This window comes from Triturus cristatus, chromosome 3_1 (genome assembly GCF_964204655.1).
Source record: "Triturus cristatus chromosome 3_1, aTriCri1.1, whole genome shotgun sequence".
Taxonomy (NCBI): Eukaryota; Metazoa; Chordata; class Amphibia; order Caudata; family Salamandridae; genus Triturus; species Triturus cristatus.
The window spans coordinates 430,231,519-430,255,586 of record NC_140583.1 but is presented as its reverse complement, the minus strand read 5'-3'; the positions used below and the strand labels follow the sequence as shown (position 1 = coordinate 430,255,586).

General features: G+C 43.1%; 1 protein-coding gene across 5 annotated transcripts in view; it reads left to right on the top strand.

Moving 5' to 3' along the window:
* SECISBP2L (SECIS binding protein 2 like) overlaps window positions 1-24,068 on the top strand; it is a 600,623-nt gene that overhangs the window by 97,527 nt on the left and 479,028 nt on the right. For all 5 annotated transcript variants that reach the window (XM_085644219.1, XM_085644216.1, XM_085644220.1 and 2 more), the window contains exons 2-3: window positions 8,323-8,501; window positions 9,108-9,432. In XM_085644219.1, the coding sequence (XP_085500345.1) occupies window positions 8,395-8,501; window positions 9,108-9,432 (432 nt within the window). In that variant the 5' untranslated portion in view covers window positions 8,323-8,394. The remainder of the gene's footprint in view (window positions 1-8,322; window positions 8,502-9,107; window positions 9,433-24,068) is intronic.

The window sequence follows — 24,068 nt, the reverse complement described above, 5'->3', positions numbered from 1 at the left end:
CATGTATAAATGATTCTGTTGTTGAATGGGGAGTTGTGTGTGTAGACTTAGGAATCAGTGAGTGGGTATGTAGTAACTGGTATTGGTGTGTCAATGGTTTCAAATATGGTACTCTATTTTACAGTGAGTGATGAAAGGTTATACTAGTGTAAGATGAGGTGTATCAGATTGTCACGTGGGTGATGTCATCAGTGATATCATCGGTGATGTCACTGACCATGTCATGAATGATGCAATATGTGATATCATCAGCAGTACATTGCTGGCGCGTGAGTTATAGTTAGCAGAACTAACTATAACGGAGGAATTTCTATGGTTTTGTACGAGTGAAATGGCAAGCTAACTATAACACCCCTGAAACCTATGGTTTCTTCTGTGTGTGTGTGTATATGTATGTATGTGTGTGTATGTGTGTGTGTATATATATATATATATATTCACTGAAAAAACCATAGGTTTCACACATGTTATAGTTAGCTGGACATTTTACTGATAAAAAACCAATGAAATTCCCCCGTTATAGTTACTGTAGGCAACTATAACTCACGCGACCGCAATCCTCTGCTGATGCTAATACTGTATTTAGACACTTATTTGCCCATGTCTTCTTCCATTAAATTTTAGCTATACATATATTACAAATATTTTTTTTTCATAAAGACACATATGTCATCAGCAGAGGATTACGGTCGCGTGAGTTATAGTTGCCTACAGTAACTATAACGGGGGAATTTCATTGGTTTTTTATCAGTAAAATGTCCAGCTAACTATAACATGTGTGAAACCTATGGTTTTTTCAGTGAATTTGTACGGTTTTTTAAATGCTAAGTTACTTTACGCCATTTGTGGTGTGCGCGCCCACTTAACGCATTTCGTTCCATGCGCGCACGGTGCGCTTCGCGCACCGTGCGCGCACAGTAAGCACGCGGTGCGCTTCGCGCACCGCGTGCCCACATTACGCTAGATGGGCCATATGAAGAGCAAACTCTTAAATCTGCTTTTCATTTTTTTATTTTTATTTTTTTTACCGTACGCTTACCGTAAGCTTACGGTACGCGTACCCCGTGATTTTTTTTAAAATCAATAAATGTTTTTTTTGTACTTTTCTGTCCTTCTTTGACCCCCTTACAAATGTTAGGGGGTCTGTAACTCTCCTCATTGCCCCCTTTCCTTGTTTTCTCTGTTTTTTTTCTGAGTGAAACACACAAAATGGCGGCCACCGCTTCCTGGTTTCGGCCGATTCGAATGTTTACTAAGATCTATGGGCCAATCAGAATCTCCTTCGCGCACGCCATGTTTCTTCCGTACGCTTACCGTAAGCTTACCGTACGCGTACCCCGTGATTTTTTTTAAAAATCAATAAATGTTTGTTTTGTACTTTACAGTCCTTCTTTGACCCCCTCACAAATGTAAGGGGGTCTGTAACTCTCCTCATTGCCCCCTTTTCTTGTTTTCACTCTTTTTTTTTTTTCTGACTGAAACACAGAAAATGGCGGCCGCCGCTTCCTGGTTTCGGCCGATTCGAATGTTTACTAAGATCTAAGAGCCAATCAGAATCGCGCTCGCGCACGCCACCGTACGCTTACCGTAAGCGTACGGTAAGCGTACCGTAAGCGGGCTCAGATATATATATTGATTTAAAGGCTATTTTCTCAGAATCTACTGAACAGATTTACACCAAACCTACAAAAGGCACTTCCTTGACCTAGGGACTACCTCTCTGCCAAATTTTGAGTAATTCTGTTCAGCCGTTCGGGCTGTAGCTCGTTCTAAAGGTCCTATGGAAAAATGCATGGGAAAAACGCGTTTTGGGACCCCCCTTGTATCTCAGCCCCCGCTTGACGGATCCCCCCGAGACTTTCAGGGTAGGAGCGGAGCGTAGCGCCCCACCTATTTTGAGAAATTCGCGAGGATTCGTCGACCGGCGCCAAAGTTATTCAAAATAGAATGTTGAGGTTTTCCTATGGAAACGTGGTCCTAACTATAACTACCTACTGGCGACCGCCAGTAGGTAATATATATATATATATATATATATATATATATATATATATATATATATATTACCTACTGGCGATAGCCAGTAGGTAGTTATAGTTAGGACCACGTTTCCATAGGAAAACCTCAACATTCTATTTTGAATAACTTTGGCGCCGGTCGACGAATCCTCGCGAATTTCTCAAAATAGGTGGGGCGCTACGCTCCGCTCCTACCCTGAAAGTCTCGGGGGGATTCATCAAGCGGGGGCTGAGATAAAAGGGGGGTCCCAAAACGCGTTTTTCCCATGCATTTTTCCATAGGACCTTTAGAACAAGCTACAGCCCGAATGGCTGAACAGAATTACTCAAAATTTGGCAGAGAGGTAGTCCCTAGGTCAAGGAAGTGCCTTTTGTAGGTTTGGTGTAAATCTGTTCAGTAGATTCTGAGAAAATAGCCTTTAAATCAATATATATATCTGAGCCAGCTTACGGTACGCTTACCGTACGCTTACGGTAAGCGTACGGTGGCGTGCGCGAGCGCGATTCTGATTGGCTCTTAGATCTTAGTAAACATTCGAATCGGCCGAAACCAGGAAGCGGCGGCCGCCATTTTGTCTCTCGCACTGAGAGAGATTTTTAAAATCGGAAGCCCAAAAACATGTAAAGGGGCTGTTTTGACAACTCCCTCCCACATAGTCATGTTGAGGGAGTCCCCAAACATCCCCCAAGTGCAAAAACGGTTTTATTTTTTTTTCGGCAATTTCGCGGGGTACGCTTACCGTACGCTTACGGTAAGCGTACGGTAAAAAAATAAAAATAAAAAAAACACTATCCACACTTACCCCACCCCCTGTGCTTTTGGTGGCCGAAGGCCACCAAATGTGCTGGGCTTATTAAAATGGAAAAAAACACTATCCACACCTACCCCACCCCCTGTGCTTTTGGTGGCCGTAGGCCACCAAATGTACAGGGCTTATTATAAGGGAAAAAAACTTAGCATTTAAAAAACCGTACTAATTCACTGAAAAAACCATAGGTTTCACACACGTTATAGTTAGGAATTAGCATTTAAAAAACCTTGCAAATTCACTGAAAAAACCATAGGTTTCACACATGTTATAGTTAGTGGAAATTTTACTGATAAAAAACCAATGAAATTGCCCCGTTATAGTTAGCGCAGGCAACTATAACTCACGCGACCGCAATCCTCTGCTGATGACATATGTGTCTTTATGAAAAAAAAATATTTGTAATATATGTATAGCTAAAAATGTATGGAAGAAGACATGGGCAAATAAGTGTCTAAATACAGTATTAGCATCAGCAGAGGATTGTGGTCGCGTGAGTTATAGTTGCCTGCGCTAACTATAACGGGCCAATTTCATTGGTTTTTTATCAGTAAAATTTCCACTAACTATAACATGTGTGAAACCTATGGTTTTTTCAGTGAATATATATATATATATATTATATAATATATTATATAATATATTCACTGAAAAAACCATAGGTTTCACACATGTTATAGTTAGCTGGACATTTCACTCGTTAAAAAACCAATGAAATTCCCCCGTTATAGTTAGTTCAGCTAACTATAACTCGCGCGCCCGCAATCCACTGCTGATGTCACATATTACATCACTCATGACCTGGTCAGTGACCTCACTCATGACATCACTGATGACATCTCAAATGACATCACTGATGACATCATCCATTGAGTATGTGTTTCTGAACAATTTTAATATGTTTAATATATATAGGGAAAGGCCTGTTGAAGAATGAGTGGGTGTACAAGTGTGTAAATGGATGATTTTCTGTCTTGCGTAACTGACTCTAAGTGAGTCATTAAATGTATCTTACTGCAGACTAGTGACTAAACTGTGTAAATGTTTGTATGTGTGTGTGTAGGTGTATAAGTGGCTGCATGGTTTTGTGAATACCTATATGAGTGTCTATATGAGTTATTGATTGCTTGTATCAGTATGGGTTCTTGAGTGTTTGTGTGGGTAGGGTGTGTGTGACTCTATGCATAGATGTGTGAGTGGGTGATTCTATGGGTGCATGGCTTTAAGAGTGCATCTGTGATGGACTGTATGGTTCAGTGAGTGTATGTATGGGTGTGTTAGGGATTGAATGTCTATCTCAGTGGTACATTTATGACTAACTACATATGTGAAAGGCAGTATATATGCGTGTAAGAGTATATAAGTGTGTATATGTGAGAGTGTGATTGTGAGAGTGACTGTATGGATGAGTGTGTGCTTGTATCAATGATTCTATAAGAGCGTAAGAATGTGATACTATTTTTATGAGTAAGTGAACTTGAGTGTGTATAACCGCATAGGTGAGTAAATGGGAGTGTGATTATTTGCATGACTGAGTAGGTGTGAGAGTACCTCTATGGATGATTGGTAGTGTGTGAGTGTCTATAGGTGTATAAATGCATGATAGTTTTGTATGGAGTGACTGTAAGTATGAGTGACTGTACAGGTGAATGAGTAGAGGTGTATGTAGACCTAAGAGTTAATAAGTGGGTATGTAGTTATTGGTATTGCAGTATGTATGGTTTTGAGAATGGAACTCTTACATTTTGAGTCGGTGTATCAAAGGTTATATTAGGGTGTGAGAAGATGTGGTAATTTATCACATGGATGACGTCATCAGTGATGTCATCAGTGATGTCATTTGAGATGTCATCAGTGATGTCATGAGTGATCTCACTGACCATGTCATGAGTGATGTAATGTGTGACGTCATCAGCAGTGGATTGCGGGTGCGCGAGTTATAGTTAGCTGAACTAACTATAACGGGGGAATTTCATTGTTTTTTTACAAGTGAAATGTCCAGCTAACTATAACATGTGTGAAACCTATGGTTTTTTAAGTGAATTTGTACGGTTTTTTTAAATGCTAAGATATGTATGTATTTTTTTTAATATATTTATTTTGCAATAAACTACGTATTATTTTTTTTTTTAATGGTTTTTCACCGTACGCGCACGGTGCGCGCACCCCCGCGATTTAAAAAATAAATAAAATTAAATTTTTTCTGCCTTCGGGGTCCTTCAGGGACCCCCTGACCAAGGCTAGGGGGTCAGGAACTCTCTACCCTGCCCCCTTTTCACGTTTGCCACCTTCCTTTTCCACTCTCGCACTGAAAACAAACAAAATGGCGGCCGACACTTCCTGATTTCGAACGATGACTGACATGTAACAACCAATCAGAATTACGCTCGCGCACGTTAGTGTGCGCGCACGGTGCGCGGCTATAGATATGTATGTGCTTTTAACTGCAATTTTCTCAGGAACTACTGAACAGATTGACTCCATATATGCAAAAGGCACATCCCTGACCTGAGGACTACCTCTCTGCCAAATTTCAAGTAATTCTGTTCAGCCGTTTGGGCTGTACCTTCGACTAAAGGTCCTATGGAAAAATGCATGGGGAAAATGCGTTTTGGGACCCCCCTTTTTTCTCGGCCCCCGCTTGACGAATCGACCCGAGACTTTCAGGGTAGGAGCTGAGCGGAGCGCCCCATTAGTTTTGAAAATTTCGCGAAGATTCGTCAACCGGCGCCAAGTTATTCATAATAGAATTTTGAGATTTCCTGCACGCATGCGTACGTGCTCCGTGTGCGCATGCGTACGTGCTCCACGTGCGCATGCGTACGTCGCGCGTGCTCCGCATGCGCGCGTGCTCCGTGCGCACGTGCTCCGTACGCGCATGCGTGTGTGCTCCGTGCGCGCACGGCAAGTCATGTGATTAAGAAACAACACTTTTCATTGGTTTATAGTAGTTTCAGTTCCAGAAACTTCCAACACCACACCCACTCCCCTCATTATTACTTCTGATTCCCTGGGAGAAGGAGCTGAGCAGCTTTTCCAGTACTCCAGTACTTGAGAATGGCAGAGCAGCAGTCATCTTCTGGGAGTGAGCAGGAGACCCTTGTGCCACAGAGACAGAGGAAACAGAAAAACTCTTTTATATGGCAATTTTTCACTTTTCCAGAGGGGCAGAAGAAGGTGAATGCTCAAAGTCACCTGCACTATTTGTGGTGGTGTCTTATCAAGAGGAGATCCTAAAAAGAAATACTCTTTTAGTATCTTCACTATGATCAGGAACGTTAGAGATGTACATCCTGTGGCTTATGCTCGAGCTGCTAGAGAAAACCCTCCAGCAGCTCAGCCGAGCACATCCGCAGCAGCTCAGCCGAGCACTTCACCTGCTTCTGTTCCTCTGGATATACACCCTCTGTTTAAGAGGGTGCATATATGGTGCAATGATCTTCTCTCTTGTGGGGACACCAGCATTCCCCTAATAGAGAGCAAGATACAGCAGCACACATGCTGCACCCTATAATTTGTGTCATTTTTTTGTTCCTCTGTTCCTCAATTAACACAACGGCTCTTTTTAGAGCCACCTAACATCTAAACACTTTGATTTTTAATTCTATTTTTTAATGATTTTTTTTTCCGCCGTGCGCGCACGGTGCGTGCATGGTGCGCGCACCCCGCGATTTAAAAAATTTTTAAAAAAAGATTTTTTCACCCATCCTGGTCCTTCAGGGACCCCTGACAAAAGCTAGGGGGTCAGGAACTCTGTACCCTGCCCCCTTTTCACGTTCTCCACCTTTCTTTTTCACTGTCGCACACAAAATGGCGGACAACACTTCCTGATTTCGACCGATTCGAATGTTGACTGACATGTAACCACCAATCAGAATTACGCTCGCGCACGGCACCGTGCGCGCACGGTGCGCGCATATAGATATTTATGTGCTTTTAACTGCAATTTTCTCAGGAACTACTGAACAGATTGACACCATATATGCAAAAGGCACCTCCCTGACCTGAGGACAACCTCTTTGCCAAATTTCAAGTAATTCTTTTCAGCCGTTCGGGCTGTACCTTCGACTAAAGGTCCTATGGGAAAATGCATGGGGAAAACGCGTTTTGGGACCCCCCTTTTTTCTCAGCCTCCGCTTGACGAATCACCCAGAGACTTCCAGGGTAGGAGCTGAGTGGAGCGCCCCATTAGTTTTGAAAATTTCGCGAGGATCCGTCAACCGGCGCCAAAGTTATTCAAAATAGAATTTTCATATTTCCCATGGAAACACGGTCCTAACTATCAACGAAACGGAGTCTAAGTACTGCCGGGCGGTTGATTCCATTTATTTAAGCAGATGCGTTTCAGCGAGTAGTCTTTCTCAATGCATAATAATAAATAAAGTGAGCTCAATCACGTTCATTTACTTTAGATTTCGAAAAGTCACGTGAGGGGTTCCTTATGGGAAATTAGAATGTGGCAAGGGAAAGAGGAAAATGGTGATTACAGACATTTAAATATGTGTCCTGAAAACGTGACATAGGAGGTATAAGCGCCTTGGAGAGCATCCTCTATCTCCAGAGGGATGAGAGGGGAATGTCTTAGAGGGACAGTTGATGTCGCAAAAGGTATTTCTTACAGGATGCACAGATCCAATGCTCAGGTAAATCTAACTTTTTTTTTTCCCCTAGTTTTTTTTATTTTTTTAAATGACTTTGCAGCTGTGCATGGTCTTTGTTGCGCATAGTGTTAACTGTGGACACCAGGGCCAAAGCCCATGAGCAATGGAGTTTGTTTGGGTGGCCTTAGGCCAGGCACTCTGATCAGCCCACACTGCACTTGTACGAAAGCCATGTAGATTGGCCAGGGTGGGATTGAATTAGTGTAGGGTGACAACCCCTCTGCACACTGTTGTGTAGTACAAGGCGGATGTAGTGTCACAGCACAAAACTCACTGGGAAAATTGAGGGTAATTTCAGAAATTCCTTTTAAAAGAATTGGCACAAAATGAGTCTTTATTTTACAGGGTTAATCAAAAGAATCGGCTTCATTTGCTTTTAAACAAATGCCGTTGTAGCTTTACTTCAAGTATTTTGGCATAAAACGTAGTGTGCTTTACAAATGTCACAGGATATTATATCGGACACAAAGCTGTGTGTATACAGTGTGAGAGGAAAATTAAATGGGTGTCTGTACTGAAGGGCACTGCAAATGAGAAGATCTAGCAACAAGGTATTTTAGTTCTGTGTTCTTGAAATACTGGATTTACCAGTAGTGGTTTATTTTTAGAAGCCCGAGGGTGTCAGACTAATGAACCTGAATTTTCTCGTACAGCTCTGGTCACAAGGTCGACAAATACTCTTAAAGGTTTTTTAACTGTTTTCCTGAGTACCTTTTACGTACATCGTACATATTGTTACTTTGGAATTTTACAGTGTTGCCTGAAATCGTCTGCTATCCATGTCTTCATTCTTCCTGTGTTTGACTTAAATTATCTTAACCTTTCTTCTTTAAGGATGGTAATCTTTCAGCTGAAGTAGAACGGTTCGTTCCTCCGAAGAAGGGGCACAGCACACTTGTGACTCCCATGGCGCTTCCAAATGACAGCGGGGGTGCTGGGGGCACAGAGCCAACACCTATTCCCAGCTACCTGATCACCTGCTATCCATTTGTACAGGAAAATCAGTCGAATAGGTAATTTTCATTTATTTTTGTTCATATAGTATCATAAATAATTGTGTTTACCGTTGTGCTTTAAATCTAGTGGTAAATGGAAGCTGTCCTGTCATTCAAGGTCTGCCAAAAGGCAGTTGATTGTACGCTTTCTGTTCTAATGGCCGCAGTCATCAAATGAACAAAACCATAATTATGTTAGGTTACTTAAGACTTTAAGTTCACATTCTTGGCTATAATAACTCTAAGCAGTGCCAGTGGGGAGTGTTTTAAAAGGCCAGATTGCATGTAGGCCTTTCTTTTATAAAATATTATACCCAGCCCATGTCTTCAGTAAACTCGCCCCTGGCAGCTTTGCAATCAACTTTAAATCACTCACAAACAAGTCTACCAAGAATTCATAAAGCTCTGTTTCACTCTTAAATAGTTAAAATTGTTATTTGAAAAGTGACCATAGCAAAATCACCAATTTACCGGTGGGACTAAGTATTACAAATTTAATTTCTAACCAGATTTCTATTTTCTCAATATTTTATGTTTTGGCTTTCCATTTAATTATATTGATGTATTTTATGCGTACACAATAAAAAAAATTAACTAACTAAATATTTCTTTTCTGTATCACAGGCAACTAGCATTGTATAATAATGACCTTCGATGGCAGCAACCAAACCCAAGTCCGGCAGGACCATACCTTGCTTACCCCATCATATCAGCTCAACCTCCTGTTTCCTCAGAGTACGCTTATTACCAGTTGATGCCAGCACCATGTGCTCAGGTGATGGGGTTTTATCATCCCTTTGCACCGTCCTACTCCACCTTTCAGGCAGCTAATGCGATGAGTACAATGACCTCGGAGTGCAATGATCGTGCAAACCAACCCGGGCAAGTTTTTCCATTGTCCGTTTCTCGAAACAGAAGCACTAACAGCTGGGGAACAGTTGTACAGAAAGTAAGAACATTTTTTCCTCAATTCTACAGTGAACACTAAAAACGAAACATTATATACTTTTGTAGCTATTTGTTTAATGACTAATTGTAGATTTTGTTTTTGTCCTCAGAAATACGCTTTTGCTCTAAGAAGTTTGTATTTTTAACACAATTTTGCACTTTTTCATAGAGCAAATGTCTGAAGTGTATTTTTAAGCTTTTATATGATTCTAACACTAACTTCATTGTCGAATACGCAAAATTAGTACATTGTAAACTATAGCTTTACCATTCTGCGAATCTGTTCATCTTTGAGGTGAATGATTAATATGTGCATTAGTTACAGTGGTGGGATTGTGTGACCTACAGCTAGGGGCACGTCCCCAGATTCCGTGGATGGATAAGTGAAAATAGCATCAACAGACCTGCTCCTCTATGTAGAATGAATATTTTGCTCACGTCATCTGCATATGCACAGTTTAGCTTCTTGTGCGTTCTGTTTATTCTAAGGGGCTTTACTCGTCAATTCATTGAAAACCATACACTCTTTAGACATTTAAAGACCAGGGGAGAAGGAGCCCATAAGGAGCATTAGAAATTAAAGGCCCGTTTAATAATTGCATCTGCCCTCCTTTTCAGCAACATTGCAATAACTGCTACTTAGAGACGTTTTTTGAGAGGAGTGTCTCACAAATACCCTAATATTAGACTAAGTCACAAAATTGTGAGCCAGTGTAAATCCACAATAGGGTGCCTAAATGAAATTTATTCTTGTGTCCGAGGAGGCAGGTTGCATATTTTGTTTGAATTGTTACCTCTGCAGCACATGATTAAAGTGACACAGAAGAAGGTTATTACCACAATGTGGTTTTATTTCATTAACAGCAGATACAGCAGTCCTATGCTTCTACAAATCAGGCCTTATCCTACAAAGCACAGATAGGTAAAAGATGTAGGTGTCATGACATTCACCTGTGGCATCAGCAGAAGTTGTTTATCAGTTTGAAAGTCCATATATGTAATCACGAGGAAAGGTATAGACTGTAGAGCTAGACCCATTTGGTCAGGCCAGAAGAAAGGAGATCCAGGTCTCCTACAAAGTTAATGATCTACGTTTTCTTGGTGTTCAGCATGAGCCAGTTGTGGCCCATCCAGGCACTCAGTGCCACCACAGATTGATTAAACACAGTACTGAGTTTGAGCTGGTGGTGTGCTCGTGCTTGGTACCGGTACTTAATTGGCAACACCAGCACTTAGAGTCTGAACTTGGTGGCGTTGTCATATGTTGAAGTGAGCACAACAGTTACATTTCAATCCCATATATATTAAAAAATTAATACCTGCTGACTGAGTTTAATCATTATTCGTCTATCAAACGATAGTCATAAAAGTACATCATTCCAATTTAAAAAAAAAAAGTTTTTTATATAGATACAATTAAATTGATAAAATCATTTATTTTCTAATGTTAAAACCGTAACATCCAAGTTCATATTCGTACATCATAATAGAATCAAACCTTAAAAATTACACATAAAAAATCTAATACTAGTATTCTAAAATTCCATGGATCATGTCATTTCCTTTCTGCTAGATACTCATGGTTTTTCTCATTTTGATTGCTTTCAAAATAAACAGGGCAACACCATAACAAGTCAAGGGGTCACCCAGTGTCACAAAGAATGTCATCGCTACTTTATGGGACCTGATATGTTGGGTGAAATAAAAACATCTAAAATTCTTATAAAAATTACCAAATAGCAAAAAATGCATTGTACTCTGCCTACTCATGTTGTCACATGGACAAAGCATATCTTCAGGCGGATGAAGCCGCATTGTAGGAAAAGCTACAAGATAATGAGTAATGCCACATCTTAATCTAATTAACACAAACAGATGATTGGCGTAGGTCACGTATGACAAGTAATTTATTGTGCTAGCCTCTAGCCTCTATGCTATTTAATACATTTTGTGCAACAATAGATTTGTCCTGTTCCGCCTTGAGTCTCAAATCATACCCAAGTTCTAGCAAGGTGTTTTTAATCTTTCTTTGTGTACATCAGAGTTTTAGAAGTTTCTGACCATATTGTTACCTTATACAAATTTTCCAGGCCGGAATTAATATACGACAACCTTGGTATTTTGAGTACATCATGCAATTTAAGGCAATCTAAACTTTTTTTTTTTTTTTTTTGTAAAAGCAGTGTCTTCCCTTTTCCATACTGAGTTCCAGAGTACTAATGGCTGTACTGATAGTAGGTCTTCGATGAACTGAAGGCCCACCTCATGATGAGCAATGGTGTTTGAGGCAGATGGTGGTAAATAAAGCAAGCGTTTCAGAAAGAGGTTTTATAGTATTTGCAAGACCTTGTTATTTGTATAACCCATTAGTCCTGCCCCATAAAGTGCTATACTTGCACCTTTAGCTTTATATAAAGCTACCATCTCGTGAATCGGCCGGTTCTCTAGTTTGGAAGAAAATTTAAAAATTCCCTAGGTTGCCCTGTTCATTTTGGCTCGAATATTAGTGAAGCTCTGAATAACCTGGAGGAGATAGATTAACTGAATAATTTATCCCCTCCGCCCATAGGAGATGTAGTCTTGGGTGTTTGTCAATCTAGGCAGCAGGTGACTATAAGGAGCCTGTCATTTAGAGACGGCTCCAACAACCCTATCACCCCAGGTTTATTAGAGGTCTCAGGGAGAAATGTAGCTTCTGAAAGTCCAACAATTGCACAGGTGGAGACCTTTGATTCCAGCACCAAAATTAGGGGTTCAGGTGATGAAAAATTAACATTTTCATCTCACCCCTTTAAGAGAAATCTTATCTCACCCTCCTGCTACAATCTGGAACATTTGTTCATGGAATGTAGCTGGGTTGCGCTCGAAGATAGACAAAATGGAGTGGATTGAGTTTATCCAAGATAAGGATATTTTAACCCTACAAGAAACATGGTGTTCGAGGCATATGAGCTGCAGATTACACACTTTTGCATAGATCGCCATCTAGTGTTGGGCCCGGATGTTTGCAGTTTGTTTTTCCTCTTGGAAAGTCTTTGGAAGTCACAAGGTTGGTGACTCCTCCCTTGGTTCGTATTGCGCATGGGCTTGGGCTCCATCCTCAGATTGTTTTTTTCCGCCTTCGGGCTCGGATGTAATACTTCGCGCTCCGGCTCCGAACATTCCAGTTCGACGATCGAAGCGAAATCCTCACTCTCCGCTGTATTGTTGAGATACTAATCTCCTTCTTCTTCGACGCACTTTCGATTCCATTCATCCACGGTGGCCTTCGGGCCTCTCCAGGCTCCGGTCTCGGCTGATGGAAAGGACTCCATTCAAGAAGTGCCCTCGATGTGGGTCCAAATTCCCCCACACTGATCTTCATGAGGTGTGCAACCTCTGCCTCTCCCCTGAACACGAGGCTCGAGACTGTCCTGCCTGCAAGTCTTTTAGATCTAAAAAGACTATTCGAGATCAAAGGGCCAGAAGAAAAATGGCGCACTCCTCGACCTCCGTTCCAGTCGACATCTTCGGGGACGACGTCGAACCTCCGGGACACCAGCACACCGAAGAGGACCTCGTCAGTGCTTCCGAAGCCGACGACTCGGATGTGGAAGACATCGCCCCGGCGCAGAGGGTCGTGAGTAAAATACCCCCTTCCACAACCGCGCCGGCACCCAAAAAGGCTTCGGTCACGCCTTCGGGCCTAGGCAAGACCAAAGACACTGCTTCGAACACCCCACCTTCGGGCCCGGTGACGAAGCCAAGTAAGCCTTCTGGCGGCTCGGGCTCGAGCCAGCCTGCCAGCGGTGCCGAAAAACACCCTTCGGCACTGAAGAAAAGTTCGGCCTCTACCTCGACACCGAGCTCCACACCAAAGCCCTCGGTGTCGAAACCCAGCCTCTCGGTGCCGGCCAAACATCATAAGGCCCCCGGCACCGACACTCCCGCACCGAGGCCTGTATCGGCACCGAACAAAAAATCGGAGGTTCCCAAAAAGCACGGCACAGACAAGCCTAAGAAGCCGTCGGCCCCGAAAACGTCGGCGCCGACCGAACAACCAGTGTCCCAAGAACTCTTTACACCGGATCCTTTACAAAAGACACTAACCACGGATCCAAAAACTGGACATTTGGCACTGTCTTCTAAAAAGAGACATTTGGACAGACCAGCTCCACCTCCAAAGAGGAAGGACTGTGCTACCTCCCCTTTCAGAGTGCCTTCCCCGCCTCCTCCACCTCCTCCACCCTCTCCACCTCCGCCCCCTCCACCTTCTCCCCCCTGCCTCATCGCTCTCCGACCCCGTCTCCAGACCATGATGATCAGGGGGACCCATACTACAACCCAGCAGATGTGCCACAAGACCCCACCCCTACAGTATCCCCAGACCCCTGGGATGATTATAATAATCCAGACATTCCAGATGTCCCACAAGATGACCTATATCCATCCAGGCCATCACCACCAGAAGACTCACTAGGTTTTCACCACCTACTTCAGAGTGCTGCACATTATCACGGGGTAGAGCTACACACTGACCCAGTAGAGGAAGATTTCCTCCTAGACACCTTTGATACAGCACATAGGTATACTGCTATACTACCTATGCTCAAAGGGGTAATAAAACATGCGCCAGAGGTCTTTAAAGACCCAGTCAAGGCTAGGGTCCTAAACCCACGTATAGAAAAAAAGTATAAGGCTGCCCCTACAGATCCTGCCTACATCAAAGGGCCTGCACTACTGGATTCCCTAGTGGTATCCACCGCAAGAAAGAGATCAAATTCCCAGGCATCAGGCGAAGCACCACCACCTGACCAGGAATCAAAGCTCCTGGACGCATCAGGAAAACGCACTGCGTCACAGGCAGCTAACATATGGCGTATCGCCAACACTCAAGCGCTATTGGCCAGATACGACCGGGCGCATTATGATGAGCTAGAAACCATCATGCACCATCTCCCAGAAAAATATAAAAATAGGGCCAATGAACTAATCCAAGAGGGTAAGACCATATACGCTGTGCCTTAGACGCAGCAGACACAGCTTCCAGGGCCATTAACACCAGTGTTCTACTCCGTCCTCCGTTGAGAGTGTCCGACTTTAAACCCGAGGTACAAGCCTCTATATTAAACCACCCGTTCGATCAGGAACATTTATTCGGGCCAAAGATAGATGAGGCCCTCGAAGATGAAAAAAGATACAGATACGGCGAAATCTGTGGGAGCCCTACAGTCACACCATCCTAGATCTGGTGTTGGTAGACGGTCACACCCATCGCTCTCTGCAGTGGTGGAACACCACAAATCTTTCCAGAGGTCGACCGTTCCTGGACCCGGTTCCACAAATAATCCTGACAACAGACGCATCGCTCTCTGGCTGGGGAGCTCATCTACTACTCCTCACAGTGCAAGGCACATGGACGCCGCAACAAAAGTTACTCCACATCAATCATCTGGAGCTACTGGCAATCTTTCTAGCCCTAAAATCCTTTCACACACACATTTTAGGCAAGGCAGTCCTTATCCGCACGGACAACATGACCGCCATGTACTACATCCAAAAACAAGGCGGCACACACTCTCCACAGCTCTCTCAACTAGCACAGAGCATATGGAGATGGGCAATTCCACACAAAATCTTTCTCCTAGCCCAACATGTCCCAGGAGTCCAGAACACCATGGGAGATCTGCTCAGCAGACAGATGCAGCAGATCCACGAGTGGGAACTTCACCCACAAGTTCTTCACACGTTCTTTCAAATGTGGGGGCATCCACAAATAGACCTATTCTCCACCCACGCAAACAAAAAATGCCCAAGCTTTGCCGCCAGATACCCACACCCATTGTCCAAAGGCAATGCGATATGGATGAACTGGTCAGGCAAATTTGCATACGCCTTTCCACCTCCCCCACTAATTCCATTAGTGGTGCGAAAGCTACAACAGCACTCCCTCACACTCATTCTAGTAGCTCCAACATGGGCCAGACAACCATGGTACACCACGTTGCTGAAACTCTCAGTAGTGCCACACCAAAAATTACACCTCTCACCATGCCTCCTAACCCAGAACCATGGAGAGATCAGACACCCGGACCCAGCTCAGCTCAACCTTGCAATCTGGCTCCTGAAATCCTAGAGTTCGGATATCTTAACCTTGCCACCCCCCCCCCCCCCCCCCCCCCCCCGACTGTATGAATGTTATCAGAGAAGCTAGGTGTCCCACCACTAGAGCCTGTTACGCTGCCAAGTGGAAAAGATTTGTTGTTTATTGCCATAACAACACAATCAACCCTCTAGACGCATCCATACAGCATATCATATGCTACTTACTACACCTACAAAGATGTAACCTAGCATATACATCTATTCGGCTACACCTCGCAGCAATTGCTGCTTACTTACAAAACAGACAGCACCTATCACTTTTCAGAGTGCCTGCCATTAAAGCCTTTATGGAAGGCCTAAAATGAATAATTCCCCCCAGAGTTCCACCCTCACCTGTGTGGAACTTAAATATAGTGCTCACAAGGCTAATGGGACCACCTTTTGAACCCTTGCATAAATGCGAACTGCGATTCCTCACATGGAAAACAGCTTTCCTTGTAGCCATCACCTCCCTTAGAAGGGTCAGTGAAATACAAGCACTTACTATACAAAAACCTTTTCTCCAAATGCACCCGAACAAGGTTCTCCTACGTACCAACCCAAAATTCCTACCCAAAGTCATCTCACCCTTTCATCTAAACCAATCGGTAGAATTACCGGGTTTTTTTTTCGCAACCTCAAACTGTTGCAGAAAGGGCTCTACACACACTGGATGTTAAAAGGGCCTTGCTTTACTATATCCAGAGAACACAACCTTTCAGGAAGACAAAGCAATTGTTTGTCTCTTTCTCTCCACCTCATAAAGGCAACCCCATCTCTAAATCGGGGATAGCTAGGTGGATTGTAAAATGCATACATATCTGCTACCACAAAGCAAAACACACGCTATCTGTTCCCCCTAAAGCCCACTCTACAAGAAAGATAGGGGCCTCTATGGCTTTTCTAGGGAACATCCCATTAGATGATATCTGCAAGGCAGCTACATGGTCAACACCGCACACTTTCACTAAACATTACTGTGTAGATGTGCAAACCAAGCAACAAGCTAGTGTGGGCCAGGCTGTACTAAAAACACTATTTCAAACCACTGCAACAGATACCGGTGGTCGCCGCTAAGGTTGGGAACTGCTATATAGTCTATGCAAAAGTGTGTAATCTGCAGCTCATATGCCTCAATGGAATATGCTACTTACCAGTATGCATCTGTTCTTGGCATGTAGAGCTGCAGATCTACACACGCCCACCCGCCTCCCCGGCTACCTGTATCTGTTCCAGTCTATCTTATTTAGAACAACACACATGGGTTTCTTCACTGTTATTACTACGCTCCATCTTTCCCTGTTGGCGAAAAACGATCTGAGGATGGAGCCGAAGCCCATGCGCAATACGAACCAAGGGAGGAGTCACCAACCTCGTGACTTCCAAAGACTTTCCGAGAGGAAAAACAAACTGCAAACATCCAGGCCCAACACCAGATGGCGATGTATGCAAAAGTGTGTAGATCTGCAGCTCTACATGCCAAGAACAGATGTATACTGGTAAGTAGCATATTCCATATAGATTCAATACACATTAACGGGTACACAACATTTAACACGCAGGCTGTAAAGAGTAGGGGGGGTAGACCAAAAGGAGGACTTTGAACTTATATCTCTAACTCCTTGACTGTGGAAAAGTTAGTATTTCATCAAGGTGATTGTTATTATCACATAATAGAAATGGTATGTAGTGCAACTCAATCTGTTATTGTGGTTAATTTTTATAACCACGTCCCAGAGGGAGAACTTGGCATGGTGGTCAGAGCATTGAGTGGGGCTTTGAATGCCTTCTATAAAGAGGATAGAAAAGATTGCATGTTAATCATTCTGGGAGATTTAAACTGTGCCCCATGTATTAACACTGATTCTAGGTCGTGTGGTTTGGCCGAGAAGGAAGAACAACACTGCACGCACTTTTGCCATTCAAGGACTGGGGAGTGTTTCAATGAACTATTGCATATGTTTGATATGAGTATTGTTAATGAACTTTTAGTCCCTATTGTTCCTCTGTCCTACACTTTTAACGGCCGAGGGTTTGCATCAATAATTGATTATATGTTAGTCTCTCAGATCCATGTATCAAGGGTCCACACCTTTAAGGTAGAGGATATAGCGCTGAGTGACCACTACCCGCTTAGTTTAGTGATTATCCCGCCACTGATTATTCACCACAACTGTAAACATAAAAGAGGTGCTATTTTACCAGGAGAACTAGCCCTAAATCAGATAAACGGGTACTCGTTGCGGTGGTCAAAGGTGGACCCAGTGGGGTTGACAAAACTGATTACCAATAGTAAATATAACATGGACATCTGTCTAGATGAAGAGATAGGTCAATCCTTTATAGAGATTACAAAAGAGGTGAAGAATCTTTAAAGGGTTCAATTCTAAACAAAACAGAAAAAGGAAGGCTTGTTCGATTAAAAACTGTACATTAGCCCACAATAATTTAAAGAGGGTGTTATGTATGAAACCGAGATCCATCCCTGTGATAAGAAAAGCAAGGTTAGATTATCAGAGCATTAAAGGCAGGGGAAAACGGCCTAAGGGATGAGGCCTGGGAAGCCCTTCACACTGCTGCTATGCAGAAAAATAATGTGGCCTTCTGGAAAGCAGTTAGAGCACCTTTTTTGAGTGTGGATTAGGGCCCCTCAATTGAGATTGCGATTTCGGAAGATGACTTAGTTAATTTCTTCTCCAAAGTTTAGAACGATAACTCGTTTTTGGCTCTTGAGAGGAGCCAGATCGCTACTTCTCAAGCTGTAAACCCGGTTATTCCTATGCAGGTAACGCTGGATGAAGTGGAAAAAGCTCTGGTACACAGTCAAGGTGGTAAGGCCCCAGGACCCGATGGGGTCCTAGTTCACTTGTACAAACATAATGTGCAATTATGGGGTCCCCTCATTACTCAGGTAATCAACGCAAGTTTAAGCTCCACATTTCCAGGGTCCTGGGCAGAATCTACAATAATTCCAATCTTTAAGAAGAGGGAAGATCTTATCCTGGGTGTTATAGACCCATCTCCCTTCTCGATTCAATGGTGAAAGTCATAGGCTGGATTCTTTTAGAACGGCTCGAAACGTGGCCAGAAGATGCCGGCACCCTCTCGGATCTACAATATGGCTTTAGAGAGGGGTTAGGCACCGTCGAGCAAAGTTTAACCCCTTCGCTGCGGCGTGAATTCCGCTGCAGCGCTGGGGGGGTGCGGGGTGAGCGCGGCGCCACTATGCTCATGACGGAACCACGCCGTCATGAGTCACGGGTGAGCTGTGCTCATGACGGCGTTGTTCCGTCACGACTCCGCCCACTTGCATTGTTCGCCCGCACAGGCGAGGAATCAGTGCCGTGTGGGCGGCCGCAACGGCGTGGTTCCGTCATGAGCACGCAAGGGGTTAAAATTGTCTGTTAATGGGGGAAGTATATAAGGGCAAAGAGGGGCCGCCTGTTTATGGCCTTTATTGATTGAACGGCGGCGTTCGACTCGGTGAGACATTGTAAATTATGGGAGATTTTGGCCGCGCTGGGTATGGATCCTAATATAGTCGCCTTTTTACAACAACTATATAGTGAGGTGGCTGCTAGGGTCCGATATGGTAAGGCAGGTGAGTGCTCTAGAGCTTTTCCTGTTAGGCGGGGGGTCAGGCAGGGCTGTGTCCTTGCCCCCCTACTTTTTAACCTGTATATAAATGCACTAGAAGATGAGCTGCTTAAGAGCGGTCAAGATGTCCCACGAGTAGGTGGTCGCCCGATGCCTACCTTACTGTATGTGGACGACGCAGTTCTGATGGCACTCATGCAAAATGGTTTGCAAAGGGTTTTAGGTAGGTTTAATGTTTTTATGAAGAATCTGGGTTTATCTATTAATGTTTCTAAAACCTTTATTATGAATTGTGGAAATAAGAAGTATAGAGGCCGGGGAAGGGATATTTTTCTGGAAGACAATAAGGTATCCCAAACGACAAGTTTTCATATTTGGGTATCCTATTTAATGATGATGATACCTGGACAAAATCCATAACTGCGAAAAAACTTGCATTTATGAGAACCACTAGCGCAATTGCCACTTTTTGTAGGAAACTGGGGCGTAAGCCACCTGGGGAGATCATACAAATTTATAAGGCCAAATGTCTCTCAGTGGCCATGTATGGAGCAGGGGTATGGGGGTTCATGAATACACCTCAGATACAATTGGTGGAAAATGCCTTCCTGCGCTTTATCTTGTCGGTTCCTCAAAACACGTGTAACTTGGCCTGCCATGAAGAATTGGGTCTTGCTTATGTAACGGATCTTATTAAAATTGAACCAATACTCCTCTGGCACAGTATATGGACAAACGAACAGACGGCACTGAACAGAACTATTATGTCGGATGTAATGAGACTTGATGGGGTTCGTATGATCCCCTGGCTGAAGTATGTTGAGTCCTTTTTTTCACTATTAGGTATCTCAGAGTTTTATTCAAACACCAGTTCATTGATTGGTATCTCTAGAAAGGAGTTAAAATCTAGGGGCCTTGTGTACCTAGCTGAAGAGAGCATCAGGTGAGCTTGCGAAACCCAGTGTGTTGGAGGGATGGAGCCATACTTGTCTTTTGTATCTAGTGGGTTTGATAGAATGCTGCTTTTCAGATTCAGGTTAGGATCCATTCATAGACAATTGTCATTTCCTATAATGAATGACTGGTCGCACAATTTACCAGCCTGCCCGTGTGATTCCCAATCCACTCCGACAACATTACATATGATGTTTTGCTGTAAATTTTATGCAACACAAAGAAAAGCATTAATTGTACCCGTATTAAGGGCGTATGGCTTAAGACCGTGTCGTATAGCGCTTACTCGTTTGCAATGCCTAGAAAATGCACATATTGCCTGGAGGATTGCTGTGTACATTAAGAGTGCTCCTAATCAGGAAAATATTGTGACAAGATAGTAAGGAGCAGAGGAGGTTGGTTGGCGACCGGTGATATGGATATTAACTCGTCATATTCACAAATTTTTTTTTTTTTTTTTTTATGAACTTTACAACTGATCTGATCCTGTATTAGTTTGTATTTTATATTTGGCATAAGGGGGTCTTGTTAGTTTTAGTAAAGTTATATCAAATGGTAATTTTATAAAAACAGTGAAATTGAATTGCTATGAAATTGTTTTAATAATTGCTACTGTAATTGTTTTTTATTGTGCTTTTAAGATTGTTTTTTTTTTTCTACAATCGAATAAAGCTTATTTTGATTGATTGACAACCATGGTATTTTGAGTACATCATGCAATTTTAGACAATCTAAAATAATTTTTTTTGTAAAAGCAGTTTCTTCCCTTTTCCATACCGAGTCCCAGAGTACTAATGGCTGTACTGATAGTAGGTCTTTGATAAACTGAAGGCCCACCTCATGATGAGCAATGGTGTTTGAGGCAGATGGTGGTAAATAAAGTAAGAGTTTCAGAAAGAGGTTTTCTTGTATCTGCAAGACCTTGTTATTTGTATAACCCATTAGTCCTGCCCCATAAAGGGCTATACTTGCACCTTTGGCTTTATTAAGGCTACCATCTTGTGAATCAGGCGGTTCCCTAGTTTGGAAGAAAATGTAAAAATTCCCTAGGTTGCCCTGTTCATTTTGGCTCTAATATTAATAACATTTTGAGACCAAGAGCCGTTATCCATAAAAAGAATACCTAAATAGCAAAAGAAAGTGACAGTCTGGATAGCGCTTTTTCAATAAAGTCTTGAGCGGTGTAGGCCCACAGATCATGGTGTATGTTTTGGACTTGTTTGTAACTATTTTCTTCTGTAGCATAAAGGTAGAGAATGCGTCCATCAGTCTCTGTAGGCCTATCCCGGTTCTTGCTAACAATACGGTATCGTCCGCATATATTAGGACAGGTATCGGATGACCTACCACCCCTCTGGGCGTCTGCTTGTATTGACTGTAGATGTTTGTCTATTCCATTAATGAATAGAGAAAATAAGATTGGTGCAAGAACACAGCCTTGCCTTATCCCCGCCCCACTCTAAAATTGGGTGTACATTCTCCTTGGGGGCCAAAACAAACTTGACTAAATAACTTCTCATACAGCCGGGAAAGAACCCCTACAATCTCCTTCGGTGGTCCCATTGAAATTAGTGTTGTCCAGAGCAGATTATGGTCCACCAAGTCAAAAGCACTGCTTAAATCAGCAAAGGTATAACAAACCTGCCTTTACCCTGGTATATTTGCCAATAAGCAGCGCTAAATTTGTACATTGCTCGATAGTCCCTATTCGCTTTCTGAACCCATACTATACCGGTGTTAAAATTGAGTATTCAGTTGCCCATTCCTCTAATCTTATCAACAGGACCCTACTCATCACCTTCATAGATGTATCAAGGAGTGAGATCAGTTGATAGTTTTTTGGATCTTCTTTATCTTCCTTTTTGATTTTCGGTATGATAATTGATTCTCCCCATAACTCTGGGATTCTCTCTATAGTTACTATGTTAAACACCCTGAGTCATTGTTAACGTTTTGGGGGCCGGGACGGTCTGAATTTTCAGGCTTGTAGTAGCATGATGGCAAGTAGTTGTGCTGGTACTGTTATTGCCAACGTTAGCCGTGGGAATGGGTGGTTTAAGTTGCAATGCCTCTTGAAGAGGGCCCGGCACTTATGTTATTACAAATTAAGCGCTGATCAAACCGCTTCTCTCTCCTCCTGAATATACGAGGATTTGGGTATTTTGTGTGTACATGTAAAACTAACAGTGATGAGACCGAATGAGCTTAGCAAGTGGCTTGAGGTGAATATTAAACCAGGGAGAGATCAGATCACTATCGAGGCTTGAAAAACTATAGTATAAGTGGAAAGGAGACTTCCATATAGCACAAGGCTAGGAAAGACTGCCCAGTGCTCAGTTTTTAGTTCTGATTTCCTGGAGGTAAATAACGAACATCTTGTGTTCTGTGGTATCCGAATCACCCAGTAGGCCCAAATGCACCATACCCAGGACATTCCCACAGTTGCAGATTGTATAAAAGAGCTGAGCCCCATCTTTTCTTCTCTCCTGCCCAACCAAAATTCCTTCCACACCAGAACTAATTTCAAAGGACCATTTTTCCATCCTGCTGCAAGATGAATGTCTGTTGCTCTGCAATGGTGCCATAGAGCATTACTGGATTTGGGGAAAGGCAGCTATTGTTATTTCCAGTATGTCCTTGTCCCGAAAAAGGAAAGGGGGCTCAGGCCCAATTTAAATCTTTGACCTCTAAACGCCTTCCTGAGGAACAAGAATTGAAAATGCTCACTTTGGCTCTGATCCTTTCTGCCCTGTACCTGGGAGACCGGCTGTGTCCTTAGATTATAGGAAGTTTATTTTCATATACTTATTTACCAACCCTACAGGCAGTACTTGAAATGAAAAAATAGAAGTGCAGATACCGTATACCAGAGTACCTTCTATGTTGCTTCTGAGAAATGCAGGTACTCTCCTCCTCAAAAAAGAAGTGCAGGTACTCTGTACCTTATAGTACCGGCCCATTTAAAGCACTACCTACAGGCGTTCCCTTGGGTTCAGGTTGGACATCTGGATATAGTCGAATATGTTGCCGTGATTTTGAGTCTTCTGAGATTTTTGATCCCACTGCAGAGCCCGCATGTGCCACCTGGCGTGGTTGACATGTTGAATACAGGAGACCAAGAGAACCAGACTCCTCAAAGCCTTCTCACTGAGACCCAGGTTAAGGGATGAAACTTCTGGATCATAGTCCAAGTATCCTAGACTACTTGAGGTAGAGGGATAACTTGAAAAGAACCGTATCCAAGTTGGCTCCAATGAAGAAGAGCCACTGTTAAGTAGTTGGGTGTGACTTGGGCACATTGATGGAGAACCCAACGATGTTAATCGGTTAGGTGTCGGCTGGAGGTGGTGTACGACTGTTTAGGCGAGCCCACCTCCAGTTACCAATTATCGAGGTTTGGGAAGACTGATATACCTAACCTCCACTGGTTGGCTGCAACCACCTTAATCACATTTGTGAACACCAGAGATGCACTAGCTAGGTCAAAGGGGAGCTTGAACAACTGAAAGATTTCAGGACTTAGATTTGAAAATAGTCATCCAGCAAATCCATCACCACCACCCAGTCTCCTAGGACCTGGACAGACAGAACTTAGGCCAGGGTGAGCATTTTGAACTTGTCCTTTTGGAAGAAGAGGCTCAGAGTGCAGAGATCTAGGATGGGGCAAAGACCTCTATCCATTGTAGACACCAGAAAAAAAAATAGGAATAGCATCCAATCCCGTTCTCTGATGCTGGCAGCCTCTCTTTTGTTCCCTTGGCCAAGAGAGCTTGGATATCTTTGTGAAGGCTGTTAGGTGTTGTGCTCGTGGCAAATCCGATTGGATATGACAGAGGTTAGGAAGAAGCTACGCTCTACATCCTGGAGTACCCATTGGTCATGCGTGATGCTTCTCCATCTGGGGAGCATGATTGGGTGCCGCAAAGGGTAAATTAAAGTAGTTTTGCTGCACCGGCTGCCAGA